General features: G+C 27.9%; 1 protein-coding gene across 3 annotated transcripts in view; it reads left to right on the forward strand.

The window, feature by feature from the left end:
* The window catches only part of LOC122847727 (neurogenic locus Notch protein), a 105,433-nt gene extending 93,599 nt beyond the window's left edge, over positions 1-11,834 (forward strand). For 2 of the 3 annotated variants that reach the window (XM_044145575.1, XM_044145577.1), the window contains 3 exons: positions 3,237-3,780; positions 3,945-3,968; positions 4,708-11,834. In XM_044145575.1, the coding sequence (XP_044001510.1) occupies positions 3,237-3,780; positions 3,945-3,968; positions 4,708-10,363 (6,224 nt within the window). In that variant the 3' untranslated portion in view covers positions 10,364-11,834. The remainder of the gene's footprint in view (positions 1-3,236; positions 3,781-3,944; positions 3,969-4,707) is intronic. The other variant, XM_044145576.1, reaches the window with a different exon arrangement.
* Positions 11,835-16,443: the final 4,609 nt, after the last annotated feature.

Raw genomic sequence — 16,443 nt, forward strand, 5'->3', positions numbered from 1 at the left:
AAAAATAAAAAAAATTATATTCGACGTGTTTTTGATATCTGTGTGTATAAACTTTATTTGAAAAAATAACTACAATCGATTCACGTTTTAATAGCAATATATAAAAATAAAAAAATACCGCTATAATATTACATGCTATGGAAAACTTGTAGGCCCTTCATCAAGAATAAATATATATCTAAAAGATAAAAATTATTATTATCAAACTCGTAAATGACAAATATTTCGATAATAATTTATATATTTATATCATATAAAATTAAAATAAATAAAATAAAATTTATAGATTAAATATAAAAATAAACAAAACAAGATAAATTATTTTTTTCATCTGATCATGATCAGATATTTATTGATGAAAAAAATATATAAGAAAAACACGTTTGACATAAACGTTAATGAGTTATACCCGGATTTTCTAATTCGTTCAAAGTTGCACACACAAGTTGTACACATACAAGTTGCACATACTAGTTGAACACACAAGTTTGCGAGGGCGGATCAGATGTAACTCTCTCATGTTAAAGACTATCAATGTATGTACATGTATATGATGATGGTGGTGGTCTTGTATTAAATATAAAAAATTGAAATAAAAAAAAATATATATACATGTTGAATATAGACACGCGACTCATTTATGTATACTTTATCAATGTGACGTTGAAATCGAGTATATTTTGCTTGCTTTAACATACAAGCATATCAAGAGACAGAAAAAAAGAGCGAGATGGAAAAAAAGAGCAATAGATTACAATTATCTGAACACACGAGGTGGACAGCCGATGCTGGTATAAAACCTCTCACTCTTTCTCAGCTGGACCAAGAGAAAGGAATTATTTTATAAATAAACGTGTTGATACATGGAGACTTAACGTGGGAGTATATATATGAGATGACAATTTTTTAAATGACCAACATGCAGAGCATGCAGAGCATCCAGAGTCCAGTATTCATATTGACATTGACAATTTTACCAAATAGCTATATTGATTTGCTTCATGATCAATTGCACATTTTAACAATCACCTATTGATTTTATATTAACGAGCACATTATCCATAATTTCTAAAATGTTTATTGTTTATTATTGTTATAAACAAATGCATCAGTAGAAAACCACAAAAAAATATATTTTACTTCTTCAAAATGTCCTTTATTTAATGGATATTTCAGAAATACTGTGCAACAAATATTTATTGTAAAAAAAAATATTGAAAATAAAAAGACCAGTGGAAAATTATGAAGTTAAAATTTTTTAAAAGTTGAAACAATTTTTTTTACAATAAATATTTGTTGCACAGTATTTCTGAAAAATCCATTAAATAAAAAAGGACATTTTGAAGAAGTAAAATATATTTTTTTGTGGATTTCTACTGATGCATTTGTTTATAACAATAATAAACAATAAACATTTTATGTGTCGCGCGGTCTATCAAGCGCTCGTATATGTTACCGATTTAATCCTTCGAAGATCACTCTTTGTTTATTTGATTTATTTCGTTAGCAACAAAAAAACAAACTATGTCTCACTCACTCTTTTTTTTTTTTGTTGCTAACGAAATAAATAAAAAAATAATAGAAAAAGGCAAACAGAAAGAAATTCATATGAGAGTAAGTGATAGAAAAACAATGACCAATCAAATGTCCGGAAGAGCGATGATGTTTGTCCTTTTTATATAAGGAAAATTTTTAATTTTCAAAAACATCATATACACTTGTTTCCTTCCTATTATTTCATTTAAAAATATTAATAAATTTAAAAAGAAAGACAAGTTCTGGAATGAAAGAAGTTTTTCAATTTCATTGCGGTTTTTATTGTTCATTTTTTTTCCAACATGATGATGATTATAATGATGACGTAAAATTTATATATATTTAATTATAAAGTAAGCTTTGATTTACTAAAATAACAGGTACACATTTTTTTTTTTTTTTATAATAATTTTAAATTAACAATTATTTATGTTAGGCAATCATCTATGAAGTTTAAATTATATCTGTTGTCACTGATTTATAGTAACTAACAGAGGTCGAATTGATTGCAAGTCAGTGTAGCCATACTCATACTTGTCTCTCTAAAATTAAGTTATTTTAAATAACACATTGTATACCACTACGTGTGATGGTAATTGTCACTGACTTTGTACATGTTTAAAATTCAAACTACTCTATTCAAAAAAATACCATCTTTGTATTTAAACAAAAAATTAAATATTTCTTTTTTCATTTTTAAATATGATTTACAACCTGACATTTATAGATTTCACTCTATTTTTTTTTTTATTTATGTCAACTTGTAAAAGAGCTTAAAAAAAAATAATAATATAATATATTTTTATTTAAAAAAAAAAATAAAAAACCAACGTCGTGTTTAAATATTTAAAAAAAAAAAAATGAAACTTTTGAGATTCAAAAACCTTGCAATTGGATGCCATAAAAGTCGATCTTGATTGATTTTACAAGACGCATTAAGCGGAGATGAAATTCCAATTTGAATTAAAAATATAATAATAAACCAAAAAAAAAAAATTATTCTGTCATCTTAAAAGTGCATACACGTTTAACCAACAGCAACAAGAGAAGGAGGGTATCAACAAAAGAACAATGGAACATCCACAATGTATATATATTTAAACAAATATTTTAAATAAATAAAATTAAATATATAATATGTGTTTAAGTCTAGTCACTGTTAAAAAATTCTCGGGTGGTCTTTGGCCCTTCTTACTGGCGTTTAATAATTCAACGTTTGTGTATATATTCTTCAGCAAAAAATACAGTGTTATTCGTATGCTAATTTTTTTTTTTTTTACCTCTCGACTGTTGGAGAATCATTTGGTTATTTTATTTAAATACATGTGTCTGTATGGACAATATCAATGTGTGTATCAGGATCAAGTACTTTACTCAAACATGAACACAAGAAAAAAAAAAAATTAAAATTGAATAATAAAAAAGAAAAGAAATAATATGAAGAAGAGACTAAAGATTTCCGTCAGACAATTGGAGCTGTCATGTTCATATATTACAAAGTAAATAGGCAAATGCGTGGGCTAAACTTGCGCATTCCATGAGACACCTAAAATAATAATCTTGATGTTTAAAATTGAAATTAATTTTCATCCGTTTCTCACGGTCTCTTTTTTTCTTTCAAATCTGCCATTGTTTGTTTTCAAATAAATTATATGTATTTAAAAAAACTTGACTTAATTATTTATTATTTTTGTTAATAGGTTTTGAAGGAACCCAATGTGAAATAGACATCAATGAATGTGCTGCAAAACCATGTTTAAATGGTGGTATATGTAAAGATTTTGTTAATTCATTTAGATGTGAATGTGCAACTGGTTTTGTTGGTACACATTGTCAAATAAATATTGATGATTGTGTATCAGCACCATGTAAAAATGGTGGTATTTGTCAAGATGCTATTGCTGAATATACATGTGATTGTCCACCTGGTTTTACTGGTTTATCATGTGAAACAAATATCAATGATTGTCAATCAAATCCATGTCATAGTGGTACATGTATTGATGGTGAAAATTCATTTACATGTAATTGTTTTGCTGGTTTTACTGGTAAATTATGTCAAACACAAATTGATGAATGTGAAAGTAATCCATGTCAATATGGTGGTACATGCAGAGACAGAATAAATGGTTATCATTGTGATTGTAGATCTGGTACATCTGGTACTAATTGTGAAATTAATGTCAATGAATGCTACAGTAATCCTTGTAGAAATGGAGCTAGATGTGCTGATGGAATTAATACGTGAGTATTTTTATTTTTATTATTAATTAACATTATTATTTATTAAAACTTCTATCAAACTTTAATATTAATTTTTAAAAATAAAAACAATAATATGTCTTCTTATTTACTAATATAAACATCTCTCGTGTCCCTTTTTTTTTTTCCAATGGTCAATTATGAAGCAATCGGATGCCAGGTCTTGGATGGTACGTAACAAATGTTGTGAATAACAAAAAAAAAAATAACAAAACACAGTGTGTTGTGAGTGTGTTCATTGAGTGTGCTTAAAAATTAATTTTTATTCAATTATATTTACGTTTTTGTTAATTTTTTTTCTCATTTAGATTTTTAATATTTCACTTGCTTTTTTTTTTTGAATATTTATCTCATCACAATCCTACACCTACTTGTAGCCTTCCCTGGTCGAAATCTCTCCGGATTTCTCCGGATATTTCCGGATTTCTCATGATTTCTCCGGATTTTTCCGGACTTACTCCGGATTTCTCCGGATTTTCTACGTAATTGAGACTTCCGGAGATATTTACGGAGTAATCTCCAGACTATTTCTATAATATCTCCGGATTTTTTCCGGAATTTTGACTTAAAAAAACAAACACAAAAAAATGGAAAAATTAATAAGAAAAAGTAGAAATAAGAGTTTACATACGAAAAATAAAAAAGAAATTTTGTCTGAAAAAATCCGGAGAAAATCCGGAGAAAACCCGAAAAAACTCCGGAATAATATCTCCGGAAGTCTCAATTGCGTAGAAAATCCGGAGAAATCCGTAGAAAACCGGAGAAAATCCGGAGAAATCCGGAGAGATTATTTCTACCAGGGAATTGTTCCTGGTTTTATTTGGTTTACTTTTTTTTTGATTTGATAGTTTTTTTTTTCATTTTACAAAATATAATTCTAATGATAATTTGTTGTTTTTGTTTTTTCAGGTATTCCTGTGAATGTGAGCCAGGTTTTACTGGTCACCATTGTGAAACAGATATCAATGAATGCAAGGACAATCCATGCTCAAATGGTGGAAGATGTATTGATTTAATAAATGGATTTAGATGTGAATGTCCACGTGGTTATTACGATGCAAGATGTCTAAGTGATGTTGATGAATGTGCAAGTAATCCATGTATAAATGGTGGTACTTGTGAGGATGGAGTTAATCAATTTATATGTCATTGTTTACCTGGTTATGGTGGTAAACGTTGTGAAGCTGATATTGATGAATGTGGATCAAATCCATGTCAACATGGTGGTATATGTATTGATGGTCTTAATGATTATGATTGTAATTGTTTACCAGGTTATGCTGGTACAAATTGTGAAACAAATGTTGATGATTGTTCAAATAGTCCATGTCAAAATAGTGGCTCATGTATTGATCTTGTTAATGATTATAAATGTGTTTGTGAATTACCACATACTGGTAGAAATTGTGAAAGTAAACTTGATCCATGTTCACCAAATAAATGTCTTCATGGTGCAAAATGTTCACCATCATCAAATTTTATGGATTTTGCATGTACATGTACTGTTGGTTATACAGGAAGATTATGTGATGAAGATGTTGATGAATGTATTATGACATCACCATGTAGAAATGGTGCAACTTGTCGTAATACAAATGGTTCATATCATTGTGTATGTGCTAAAGGTTATGAAGGACGTGATTGTATTATAAATACAGATGATTGTGCACCATTTCCATGTCAAAATGGTGGTACATGTCTTGATGGTATTGGTGATTATACATGTTTATGTGTTGATGGTTTTTCTGGTAAACATTGTGAAGTTGATGTTGATGAATGTCAATCATCACCATGTCAAAATGGTGCATCATGTAATCAATATGTTAATTCATATACATGTCAATGTCAACTTGGTTTTTCTGGTATAAATTGTCAAACAAATGATGAAGATTGTACAGATAGTAGTTGTATGAATGGTGGTAAATGTATTGATGGTATTAATAATTATACATGTATTTGTCAACCAAGTTATACTGGTTCAAATTGTCAATATCGTATTAATGAATGTGATAGTTCACCATGTTTAAATGGTGCAACATGTAATGATGATATTAATCAACATTATACATGTCATTGTCCATATGGTTTTACTGGTCAACGTTGTGATACATATATTGATTGGTGTATTGATAAACCATGTGATAATGATGCAACATGTATACAAGAAAAAAATAAATATCGTTGTAATTGTTCACCAGGTTGGACTGGTAAAGTATGTGATGTTGAAATGGTATCATGTAAAGATGCAGCAATACGTAAAAATTTACCAGATGATTATTTATGTAATAATGGTACATGTGAAGATATTGGTAATAGTCATCGTTGTCATTGTATTGATGGTTATACTGGTTCATATTGTCAAGAAGAAATAAATGAATGTGATTCAGCACCATGTCAAAATGGTGCAATATGTAAAGATCTTGTTGGTTCATATCAATGTCAATGTACAAAAGGTTTTCAAGGACAAAATTGTGAATTAAATGTTGATGATTGTCGTTTAAATCCATGTCAAAATGGTGGTACATGTCATGATTTAATTAATAATTTTTGGTGTTCATGTCCACCAGGTACACTTGGTATAATATGTGAAATAAATGTTGATGATTGTATACCAGGTGCATGTCATAATAATGGTACATGTACAGATAAAGTTGGTGGTTTTGAATGTAAATGTCCAGCTGGTTTTGTTGGACCACGTTGTGAAGGTGATATTAATGAATGTTTATCAAGTCCATGTGCAACACCAGGTACACAAGATTGTGTACAACTTGTTAATAATTATCATTGTAATTGTAAAGCTGGTTATATGGGACGTCATTGTGAAGTTAAAGTTAATTTTTGTGATAGTTCACCATGTCAAAATGGTGGTGTATGTACAGCACAACAAGCTGGACATACATGTTTATGTTCAAATGAATATTATGGACATAATTGTGAATTTGCTGGTTCATATTGTGATACACAACCATGTTTACATGGTGGTTCATGTCGTATATCAGAAATTGATAATACATATATATGTACATGTCGTCCAGGTACAACTGGTACACATTGTGAAATTGATTCACAAGATGAATGTTCAAGTAATCCATGTCAACAATCAGATGCTGTATGTGAAAATTTATTTGGTGATTATGCATGTTATTGTCCACCAAAATGGACTGGTAAAAATTGTGAAATATATGATAAAAATGGACATGGTGGTATATTTGGTAGACCAAATTCTGTATTATCTAAAACATCATTAAGTGCATATGACATTGATTTAGAACGTGAAAGAAAAAAATGTATTGAAAATCATTGTGATGAAAAATCTGGTAATTTTCATTGTGATGATGAATGTAATAAATATGCATGTAATTTTGATGGTAATGATTGTTCACTTGGTATTAATCCATGGAGAAATTGTACAGCACCAATTAATTGTTGGGATGTATTTATGAATGGTGTTTGTGATGAAGTATGTAATAATGCTGGATGTTTATTTGATGGACATGATTGTGAAAAAAAATTAGGACCATGTAATCCAATATATGATGCATATTGTCAAAAACATTATGCAAATGGACATTGTGATTATGGTTGTAATAATGCTGAATGTAATTGGGATGGTATGGATTGTGAAAAAGAACCACCAACAGTTGCTATTGGTGCAATATCAATTGTTGTTAGAATGGATATGAAAACATTTCAATCAAATTCAATTGCATTTTTACGTGATATTGGTCATGAATTACGTACAACATTACGTGTTAAACAAGATGAATTTGGTAATGATATGGTTTATCCATGGAAAGGTGAACGTGATTCATCATCAACATCATTTATGAGTCATCAAAAAACACCAATGTATTCTGATACTAAAAATGGTATTATTGTTTATGTTGAACTTGATAATAGAAAATGTACATCAATACCTGGTGCAACATGTTTTCCAACAGCAAATGAAGCTGCTGAATTTTTAGCAGCATCAGCATCAAAACATACATTACCAAGAAATTTTCCAATTGAAAGAGTTAGAAGTGAACTTGGACCACAAGATCCAGATAATATTGATACACCAACAAATTTTAAATATGTATTAACTGCTGTATTTTTAACAGTATCTTGTGGTTGTTTATTTGGTGTACTTGTTACACAAAGAAAACGTGCTGCTGGTGTAACATGGTTTCCTGATGGTTTTTCATTACGTACAACAAGTCAAAATAGTAGTGGACAAAGAAGAAGATCACGTAGACGTGGTCCAGATGGACAAGAAATGAGAAATTTAAATAAACAACCATCAGTTAATTGTATGGATATTGATATTAGTGGTAATGGACGTATGCCACAATGGTCTGATGATGATTCTGATTTACCACCATCAAAAAGAATGCGTGCTATTGAACCAGGTTATTCAAGTGATCATACTGTTATAACTGATTATGAAGAAACAGAATCACGTATGTGGACACAACAACATTTAGATGCTGCTGAAATAAGACGTAGTGATATTGGTATATTAACACCACCAAGTATTGGTGAACATGGACAAGATATTGATGCACGTGGTCCATGTGGTATGACACCATTAATGGTTGCTGCTGTACGTGGTGGTGGTTTAGATACTGGTGAAGAAGAAGATGAAAGTGATGGTACAGCAGCTGTTATTGCTGATCTTGTTGCACAAGGAGCTGATTTAAATGCAACAACTGATAAAAGTGGTGAAACATCATTACATTTAGCAGCAAGATATGCTAGAGCTGATGCTGCTAAAAGATTACTTGATGCTGGTGCTGATGCAAATTCACAAGATAATACTGGTAGAACACCATTACATTCAGCTGCTGCTGCTGATGCAATGGGTGTATTTCAAATATTATTACGTAATCGTGCAACAAATTTAAATGCTAGAATGCATGATGGTACAACACCATTAATACTTGCAGCAAGACTTGCAACTGAGGGTATGGTTGAAGATTTAATAAATGCTGATGCTGATATTAATGCTGCTGATAATAGTGGTAAAACAGCATTACATTGGGCAGCAGCTGTTAATAATGTTGATGCTGTTAATATATTATTAGTACATGGTGCTAATCGTGATGCACAAGATGATAAAGATGAAACACCATTATTTTTAGCAGCACGTGAAGGTAGTTTTGAGGCGTGTAAAGCACTACTTGATACATTTGCTAATCGTGAAATAACTGATCATATGGATAGATTACCACGTGATGTTGCTAGTGAAAGATTACATCATGATATTGTTAGATTACTTGATGAACATGTACCAAGATCACCACAAATGGTATCTGTTATGCCAAATGGACCAATTATGGGATCACCAAATCATTCACAATTAATAACACAACCAACAGTTATTGGTCCAGCACCAAAACAAAGTAAAGCTAAAAAACGACCAAAAACAACTGGTATATCATCATCATCATCAGCAGCAACAACAGCAACAACATGTAATCCAAATAGTCCTGAATCAGAAAATTCTATTGCTGCTGTTAGACGAAAACCATCAATTAAAAAACAACAACAACAACAACAGTTACAGTTGCAACAGCAACAACAATTACAATTGCAACAGCAACAACAACAACAGCAACAGCAACTTCAACAACAACAGCAACAACAACAACATCAACAACAACAGCAACAACATTTAAAACGTGGTGCACAACCACCAAATCAAGAAATTCCACAAGGTGCAGAAGGTGCTGAGGGTAATTTACCAAGTCCATATGATAGTGCAAGTCTTTATAGTAATGCATTAACAGTTGTTGGTCATACAACAACAATAACAGCTAAACAACCACCACCATATGAAGATTGTATAAAAGGACAAACAATGCAAACAACATTACAACAACTTGGTTTAGATACATTTACACCAAATTATGGTTTACCTAATTTTCATGATCAATTATTAACACCCCATCAACGTCAAACACAAGGTATGATTAATACATTATCACCGCCATATAGTAATCAATCACCACCACATTCAGTACAATCAAATATGACATTATCACCACAAGCAAGTTATATGGGTTCACCATCACCAGCTAAAAATAGACCATCATTACCAACATCACCAACTCATATTGCTGCAATGAGACAAGCAACACATCAAAAACACGGTGGTATGCCACCAGTTGGTTTTGATTTTGATAATTTACCATATTCAACTGGACCACAACAACAAATTCAACAAATGCAAACACAAATGCAACAACAACAACAGCAACAACATCAACAACAACAACAACATCATCAACAACAACAACAACAGCAACAACAACAACAACAGCAACAACAACAAAATAATCAACAACAGTACTATCAGTACTTGACACCACCTTCACATCATTCGGGGCCTGATTTAACGCCTCAACATTTAATGCAAGCACCAGAAAATTTCCCAACACCATCACCAGATAGTCCTGGACACTGGTCATCAAGTTCACCGCATTCAAATAGTGATTGGTCTGAGTGCATGGCATCACCAAATGCATATGCAACTGGTGGGCCACACCAAAGTAACAAGGGCTCTGAAGCCATTTACATATAAAAATATTTCAATTAACAATTTTAATAATTATTAGTTACTCATTTTAATTTATGAGACAAGGTATTTATTAAGTTATAAATAAAACAAATTTATATATATTATAAAAATATATAATATGCAGGTAAATACATATGTGTTATATATATATAGTTAAACTTGAAGACATGCTTTTTTTTTTTTTTTTGTTTCAATTTCATTTTACAATCATTAACGTTTATTTTATTTTTTTTAAATCTTTTATAATTATTGTGAGACTTTTATAAGAGAATTTAAGATTTATAAAATATATTTTTTATAAAAAAAAAATTGAATTTTTTAATATTGTGATTAAATTGTCAATTCAATTGAAAAACAAAAGGTGCCTTTTTTTACTTGCCACCTAACAAAAACAACCAGTTAACAAAAAATAAATTTTAAAAAAAGCATGTTAAGGACTTTGACATACAACTAATGAGATTTGTAAATAAATTGTGAGTTAATGAAATAAAAAAGATACGATTTAAGACAAGTTAAAAATAAATAACTAACAATGGTTAAAATAATAAATTAATTTGTGCTAGTTATATTTTTTATATAAGAAAATATGTAATAGATAATATTTTATTTAAAAAAATTAAGTAAATTAATACATTGCAAAAAAGAAAAAAAAAAAAAAAAAAAGAAAAACTTACAAATATAAGGAAAATTTGTATAATCGATTGAAATTAATTGACCACTGCCGTGTGTTTTCATCAGTATGCTCAATATACTCGTTTTTTAAAAAATTATGTAGACGAGAAATTGACATTTGTGCCTTTTTTTTATAAATAAATATGTATAGTGAATTTGTATTTTTTTTAAATCACTGATTGAGTGCATTGAGTGTAAAAGAAATTTTAATAACAAGGAAATTTAAATTAATTTCCATGATGATGATAGCTTTGATGTATAATATTCAAAACATGATACAGCAGAGAATAGAAATTTGATAATCAATCGTTGATAATATTTTTCCATACAAAAACATTCCAATTCGTATAATTTTTAAAAATATTATTTCAACTAATAAATTATTGTCAACTTCAAATTTCATTTTATATTACTAACAATATAGTAATAATTTAAACTATAATTCAAGATTTTTTATATCTCTATGTTAAATTTTAATTTAAACGAAAAAAAAAGTCAACAATTTCGACGAGACGATTATTCGAAATTATCGAAACTCTGCTTATCAAACGCCAAACGAGAATTATACTTTTAAAATCTAAAACATTTATAAAAATTTAATAAATAAAAACGACGAATAAAAAAAAATTGTATAATCATGTTTTTAAATTAATTTAATAGTTTTTTTTTTTTTTTTTTTTTTGCATTGATATTAATGTCATAGAATTGTTGCGAGAGAAAAGATTTTAATAGTACAAGTAAATTTGCTTTTGCAATACCAGTGTTTTTCGATAAAAATACAAAGGAGATAAACACATAATTAACATACATTATTTACTAAAAAAAAAAAACATTTATTTGTTTTAAATATCATCATTAACAATAATCAATTGTATATATTCTCCAATTTTATCGATTATTGCTTTACAATCTTTTCTCTCGATTTTTGTACAAACTGTTTTTTACAATATAAATTTTTGTAATGAATAAATAAATAAAATAATTATTTTACAATATGAAATAATTATTTATATTCATATTATATATATAAAAATATAATTTACATTTTTAAATGTGTAATTATTTGTTGCATTGAGAATATATAAATTTATTCATTTTCTCTTAATGCAATAATTAATTACACAAACGGGTGCGACAGAGAATCATGACAATAAATTAACTCGTTTGAATTTTTTAAATATAAAATCATCTTTATTATAATAATATAATAATAATAATAATAATAGTTATAATAATGCTAATGATAAAATGATTTTCCTTTCAAAAAGACTGTCCAACACTTGTTAAAAAAAAAAAGAAATATGACAATCGATGATTTTAAAAACGAAAAAATGATAAATAAATTTTTTAATCATATATTTATTATAAAATGAGGCCTTAAGATATTTTATTTATACAAACAACGATTTTTTTTATATTATTAATAAATAATACAATGTGTGTCGATAACAATTGTACCTATTTTTTATTTAACAAGAAAAAAAAAGTATATAAATAAAGCTCTCTGGCGCACCTTAATACTGTGTTAAAAAAAAAAGAAAAAAAAAGAAAACAATAATTGAATGATGTATTAGTTGGAGTAATATTAATTTTTAGTCTTTATAATTAAATAATAAGTTAGTAAACTCGGATTATGATATAATTTGTTATTTCTTGTAACTTGTAAAAAGTACTGAGTTTTATTATTAGTATAATTAACATTAAAAAAAACATTGACATTATAGGAAAACTTATGTTTTATCCTATCAACCCCCTCAACCCCAACTTTCCATATTTTTATAAACAAGTTATGTCTTTTAAACAGATGTAATTAATAAAGATAGTTTACTATTCATGATAAAATTAATTGTTGTTTTTATGATTATTTCCTTAATGTCTTTTTTCATAAATAATAATTATAATGATTGCATTAAAATTACCTTCTTTATCATTCTATGTTCCATGTACACAATTTACAAATAAGTATAAAATTATTAATATTAACTTATCAAACTTTTTTTTTATGTGTATAGAAAACCCATCTGGAAAAAGCTCATGCTGTATGGTAAAAATAATATATATTATTTTAATTAATAATAATTTACAAAAATAAATTGATTACTTTTTCACCTAAATAAATATTCGTAAAGCCAAAAATATTTCTAAAATTTTTTCGAAAATGAAAAACAAATATTATTGAATTGAACAAATGAAGTAATCTGTAATACAACTTATTCGATGCAGTACAATGATACACTAGGTTTAACTTGCGATAGCTGACAATAAATTACAGCACAATTTGTTTATTATCATTTATAATATTAAAAATTTTTTTATTTACAATTTGAAACTACAATTTGAAACAATTGGAATACTTTTGACTACAACTTGAGACTTCGATAAAAGCATCGTCAGTGTAGTCAACACAATAAATGCAGTAGTCAATTGTAGTCTCAAGAACCGGGTTGGTAACGTAGATTTCTAGCTAGGATCATGGGTTTTTTTTTTTTTTTTACTGTTTACATTCATGACATTCATATCTAAGGATAACAAATAACGAAAATAACAGTCAAACGTACAACATTGTTTAATTGAAACCAGGCATTAAATTATTACATCTTTTTTTTGTTTTTAATTCGTTATCAATAACATTGTGTATAAAAAAAGAATAAAATTTATTGCATTAACTACAGCTAAAGTAATTATCAAAAAACCATAGGATCAATTCAGGTAAATGAAAATTTATATTGTTAACAATTATATATTTATAAGACAATCACGTGTATCAACTTTATTTAAACAAGTTGCATGACATTCAACATTATTTGGCTTAATAATATAATTTTATTGCTGTTGATTTTACTGGTAAATCATCAACCTTTATTTGATCTTGGAATATATATTTTTTGATGGTTCTTTTTGTTTATTTTATTATCGTGGATGTAAAACATCTTAAATTCATTATGATTTTTCAAATACATAGTTTCAAAGTTGACTTAAAATGAGTGCAAAAAGAATATGTATTGAGAAAGACCAAGCAATCCCTGATAATGGTGACAAGGATCCAAAAGTCGTCATCAACTCACTGGACTACGACGTATTAGCACAAATCATCATGTTGTTGCCAATACCAGAAAGGATAGACATGGAAAAAGGTGAATATCATTATCAAAATAAAGTTTTTTTTTTGTTAATAAAATATCAATGTTTTTATTATTAATGATTAAATTTGATACTTTTTATTTTAGTTTGTACCAAATGGAAAGAGGCATGTCAACTAGCTTGGTATAACATTAAAGAATACAAATGTGAATCATCAATTGGACGTTGTTATGATAATTGTTTGTTGACACAATCATACGTCAAAGAAATATTATTAAGATGTGGTAAATATCTAAAAAAATTGTCTCTCTCAAATGTTTGTGATTCAAGTATCATGTCATTTATTGGTGATCACTGTAAAAATTTAACAAGTCTTGAATGTAAATTTAACGTTGATTTGTTAAAATCTGATGCTGGTCACTTTGTTCAAGCATTTCCACAGTTGGATAAATTGAAATGCATCAAAATAACAGTGGATTTCAACTACTCGAATGTGACAGTTAATCTCTCTGCAATAATTGATAGTCTTCCAGAAGAAATTAATGAAATTCATTTATTTGCTAAACGAGGATGGGATCAAGAACAAAATATTCCCATGGTAAGTTGTTATAGATCAATATTAACAAGTTGTTTATGTATTATCAGTGACAAACAATACTATCAATTGAATACAAATTATTTGAATAAATATTTATTATTTTCAGAATTTTAAGAAATTTAAAAATCTTCAAAAATTGAGAATACATCGCTTCTGTTTAGACAACATAAACTTTCAAGAAATAGCAGACATAATAACACTTGTTCATCTTAGCATTGGAATATATTATATAAACACAAACCTTTCTTTATTTAATAAACTCGTTAATTTGGAGTATATCGACTTAACGATGGGTGAAATTGGCTTGGAAGCAAATAACCTCTCTACAAAAGTACTCGAGACTGTTTTTAGTACATGCAAAAATCTAAAACATCTTGATATTCTATGGGGGTCTTATGATCTAGCTGGAATTCCTCTTAATAAATGGATGAATTTTCGAAACTTGGAATATCTTGGTATTGCTTGTGACATGACGCCTGACTTGGCAAATAGAATTGTTGAATATTGCAAGAATTTGAAACATTTGAAAATAACTAGTGACAATACAATAGATACTGCTTTAAAAAAGTTGACAAAGTTAAAAAATCTTGAATGTTTAATATTGGATGGTGAGTGCTCTGCGCTTGAAGAGGAATCAATAATCGCGATCTCAAACAATTGCAAAGAACTTAAACGTTTAGAAATTGATCGTTGTCTTATAGTATCATCTATTGATGGTGAGCCTCTTTCTTCTCCATCTGTTCTTGATGAGTTATCAAAATTAAAATGTCTAGAACATCTAAACTTATGTTTTACAGAAAATCTTGAAGACAGTACAATAATTGCGATTGCTAATAATTGTAAAAACTTGAAAAGTTTAGAAATCGAAAATTGCACAGGTCTTACTGAGACAGGTCTCGGTGCCTTATTAAACTTGAAAAATTTAGAAAAACTAAAAGTAAGATTTCTTGATAAAATTACAGACAGACTTCTTATCAAATTAAGAGTATTAAAGAAATTGGATTGTTCTTATTGCCAGAAACTTACTAATGCTGGTATTATTGAATTTATAAAAAATAACCCAGATCTTGAAGAGATACATGCCGTGGGAATAGATAATATTACAGTTGACTTGGTTATTGCTGCTGATCAGGCAACTAAAAATCGTACAAATGGCATAATTTTACGCTTACGAATATCTAATCCGCCAGCAAGACGAACTTTTAAGTCAAATATTGAATCTCAATGGTTGGTTGTTACTAGTTAGAGCATAGATTTATCCTTCAATAACGATGAATATTATTATCAAAATAAATTTTTTTTTTTTTTTAGATAAATATCAATGTTTGTATTATTAATTATTCATATTATATATATAAAATATAATTTACATTTTTAAATGTGTAACTATTTGTTGCATTGAGAATATATAACTTTATTCATTTTTTCTTAATGCAATAATTAATTACACAAACGGGTGCGACAGAGAATCATGACAATAAATTAACTCGTTTGAATTTTTTAAATATAGAATCATCTTTATAATAATAATAATACCAATAATAATAATAATAATAATAATAATAATAATAATAGTTATAATAATGCTAATGGTAAAATGATTTTCCTTTCAAAAAGACTGTCCAACACTTGTTAAAAAAAAAAAGAAATATGACAATCGATGATTTTAAAAACGAAAAAATGATAAATAAATTTTTTAATCATATATATTTATTATAAAATGAGGCCTTAA

This window comes from Aphidius gifuensis, linkage group LG1 (assembly GCF_014905175.1).
Source record: "Aphidius gifuensis isolate YNYX2018 linkage group LG1, ASM1490517v1, whole genome shotgun sequence".
NCBI lineage: Eukaryota > Metazoa > Arthropoda > Insecta > Hymenoptera > Braconidae > Aphidius > Aphidius gifuensis.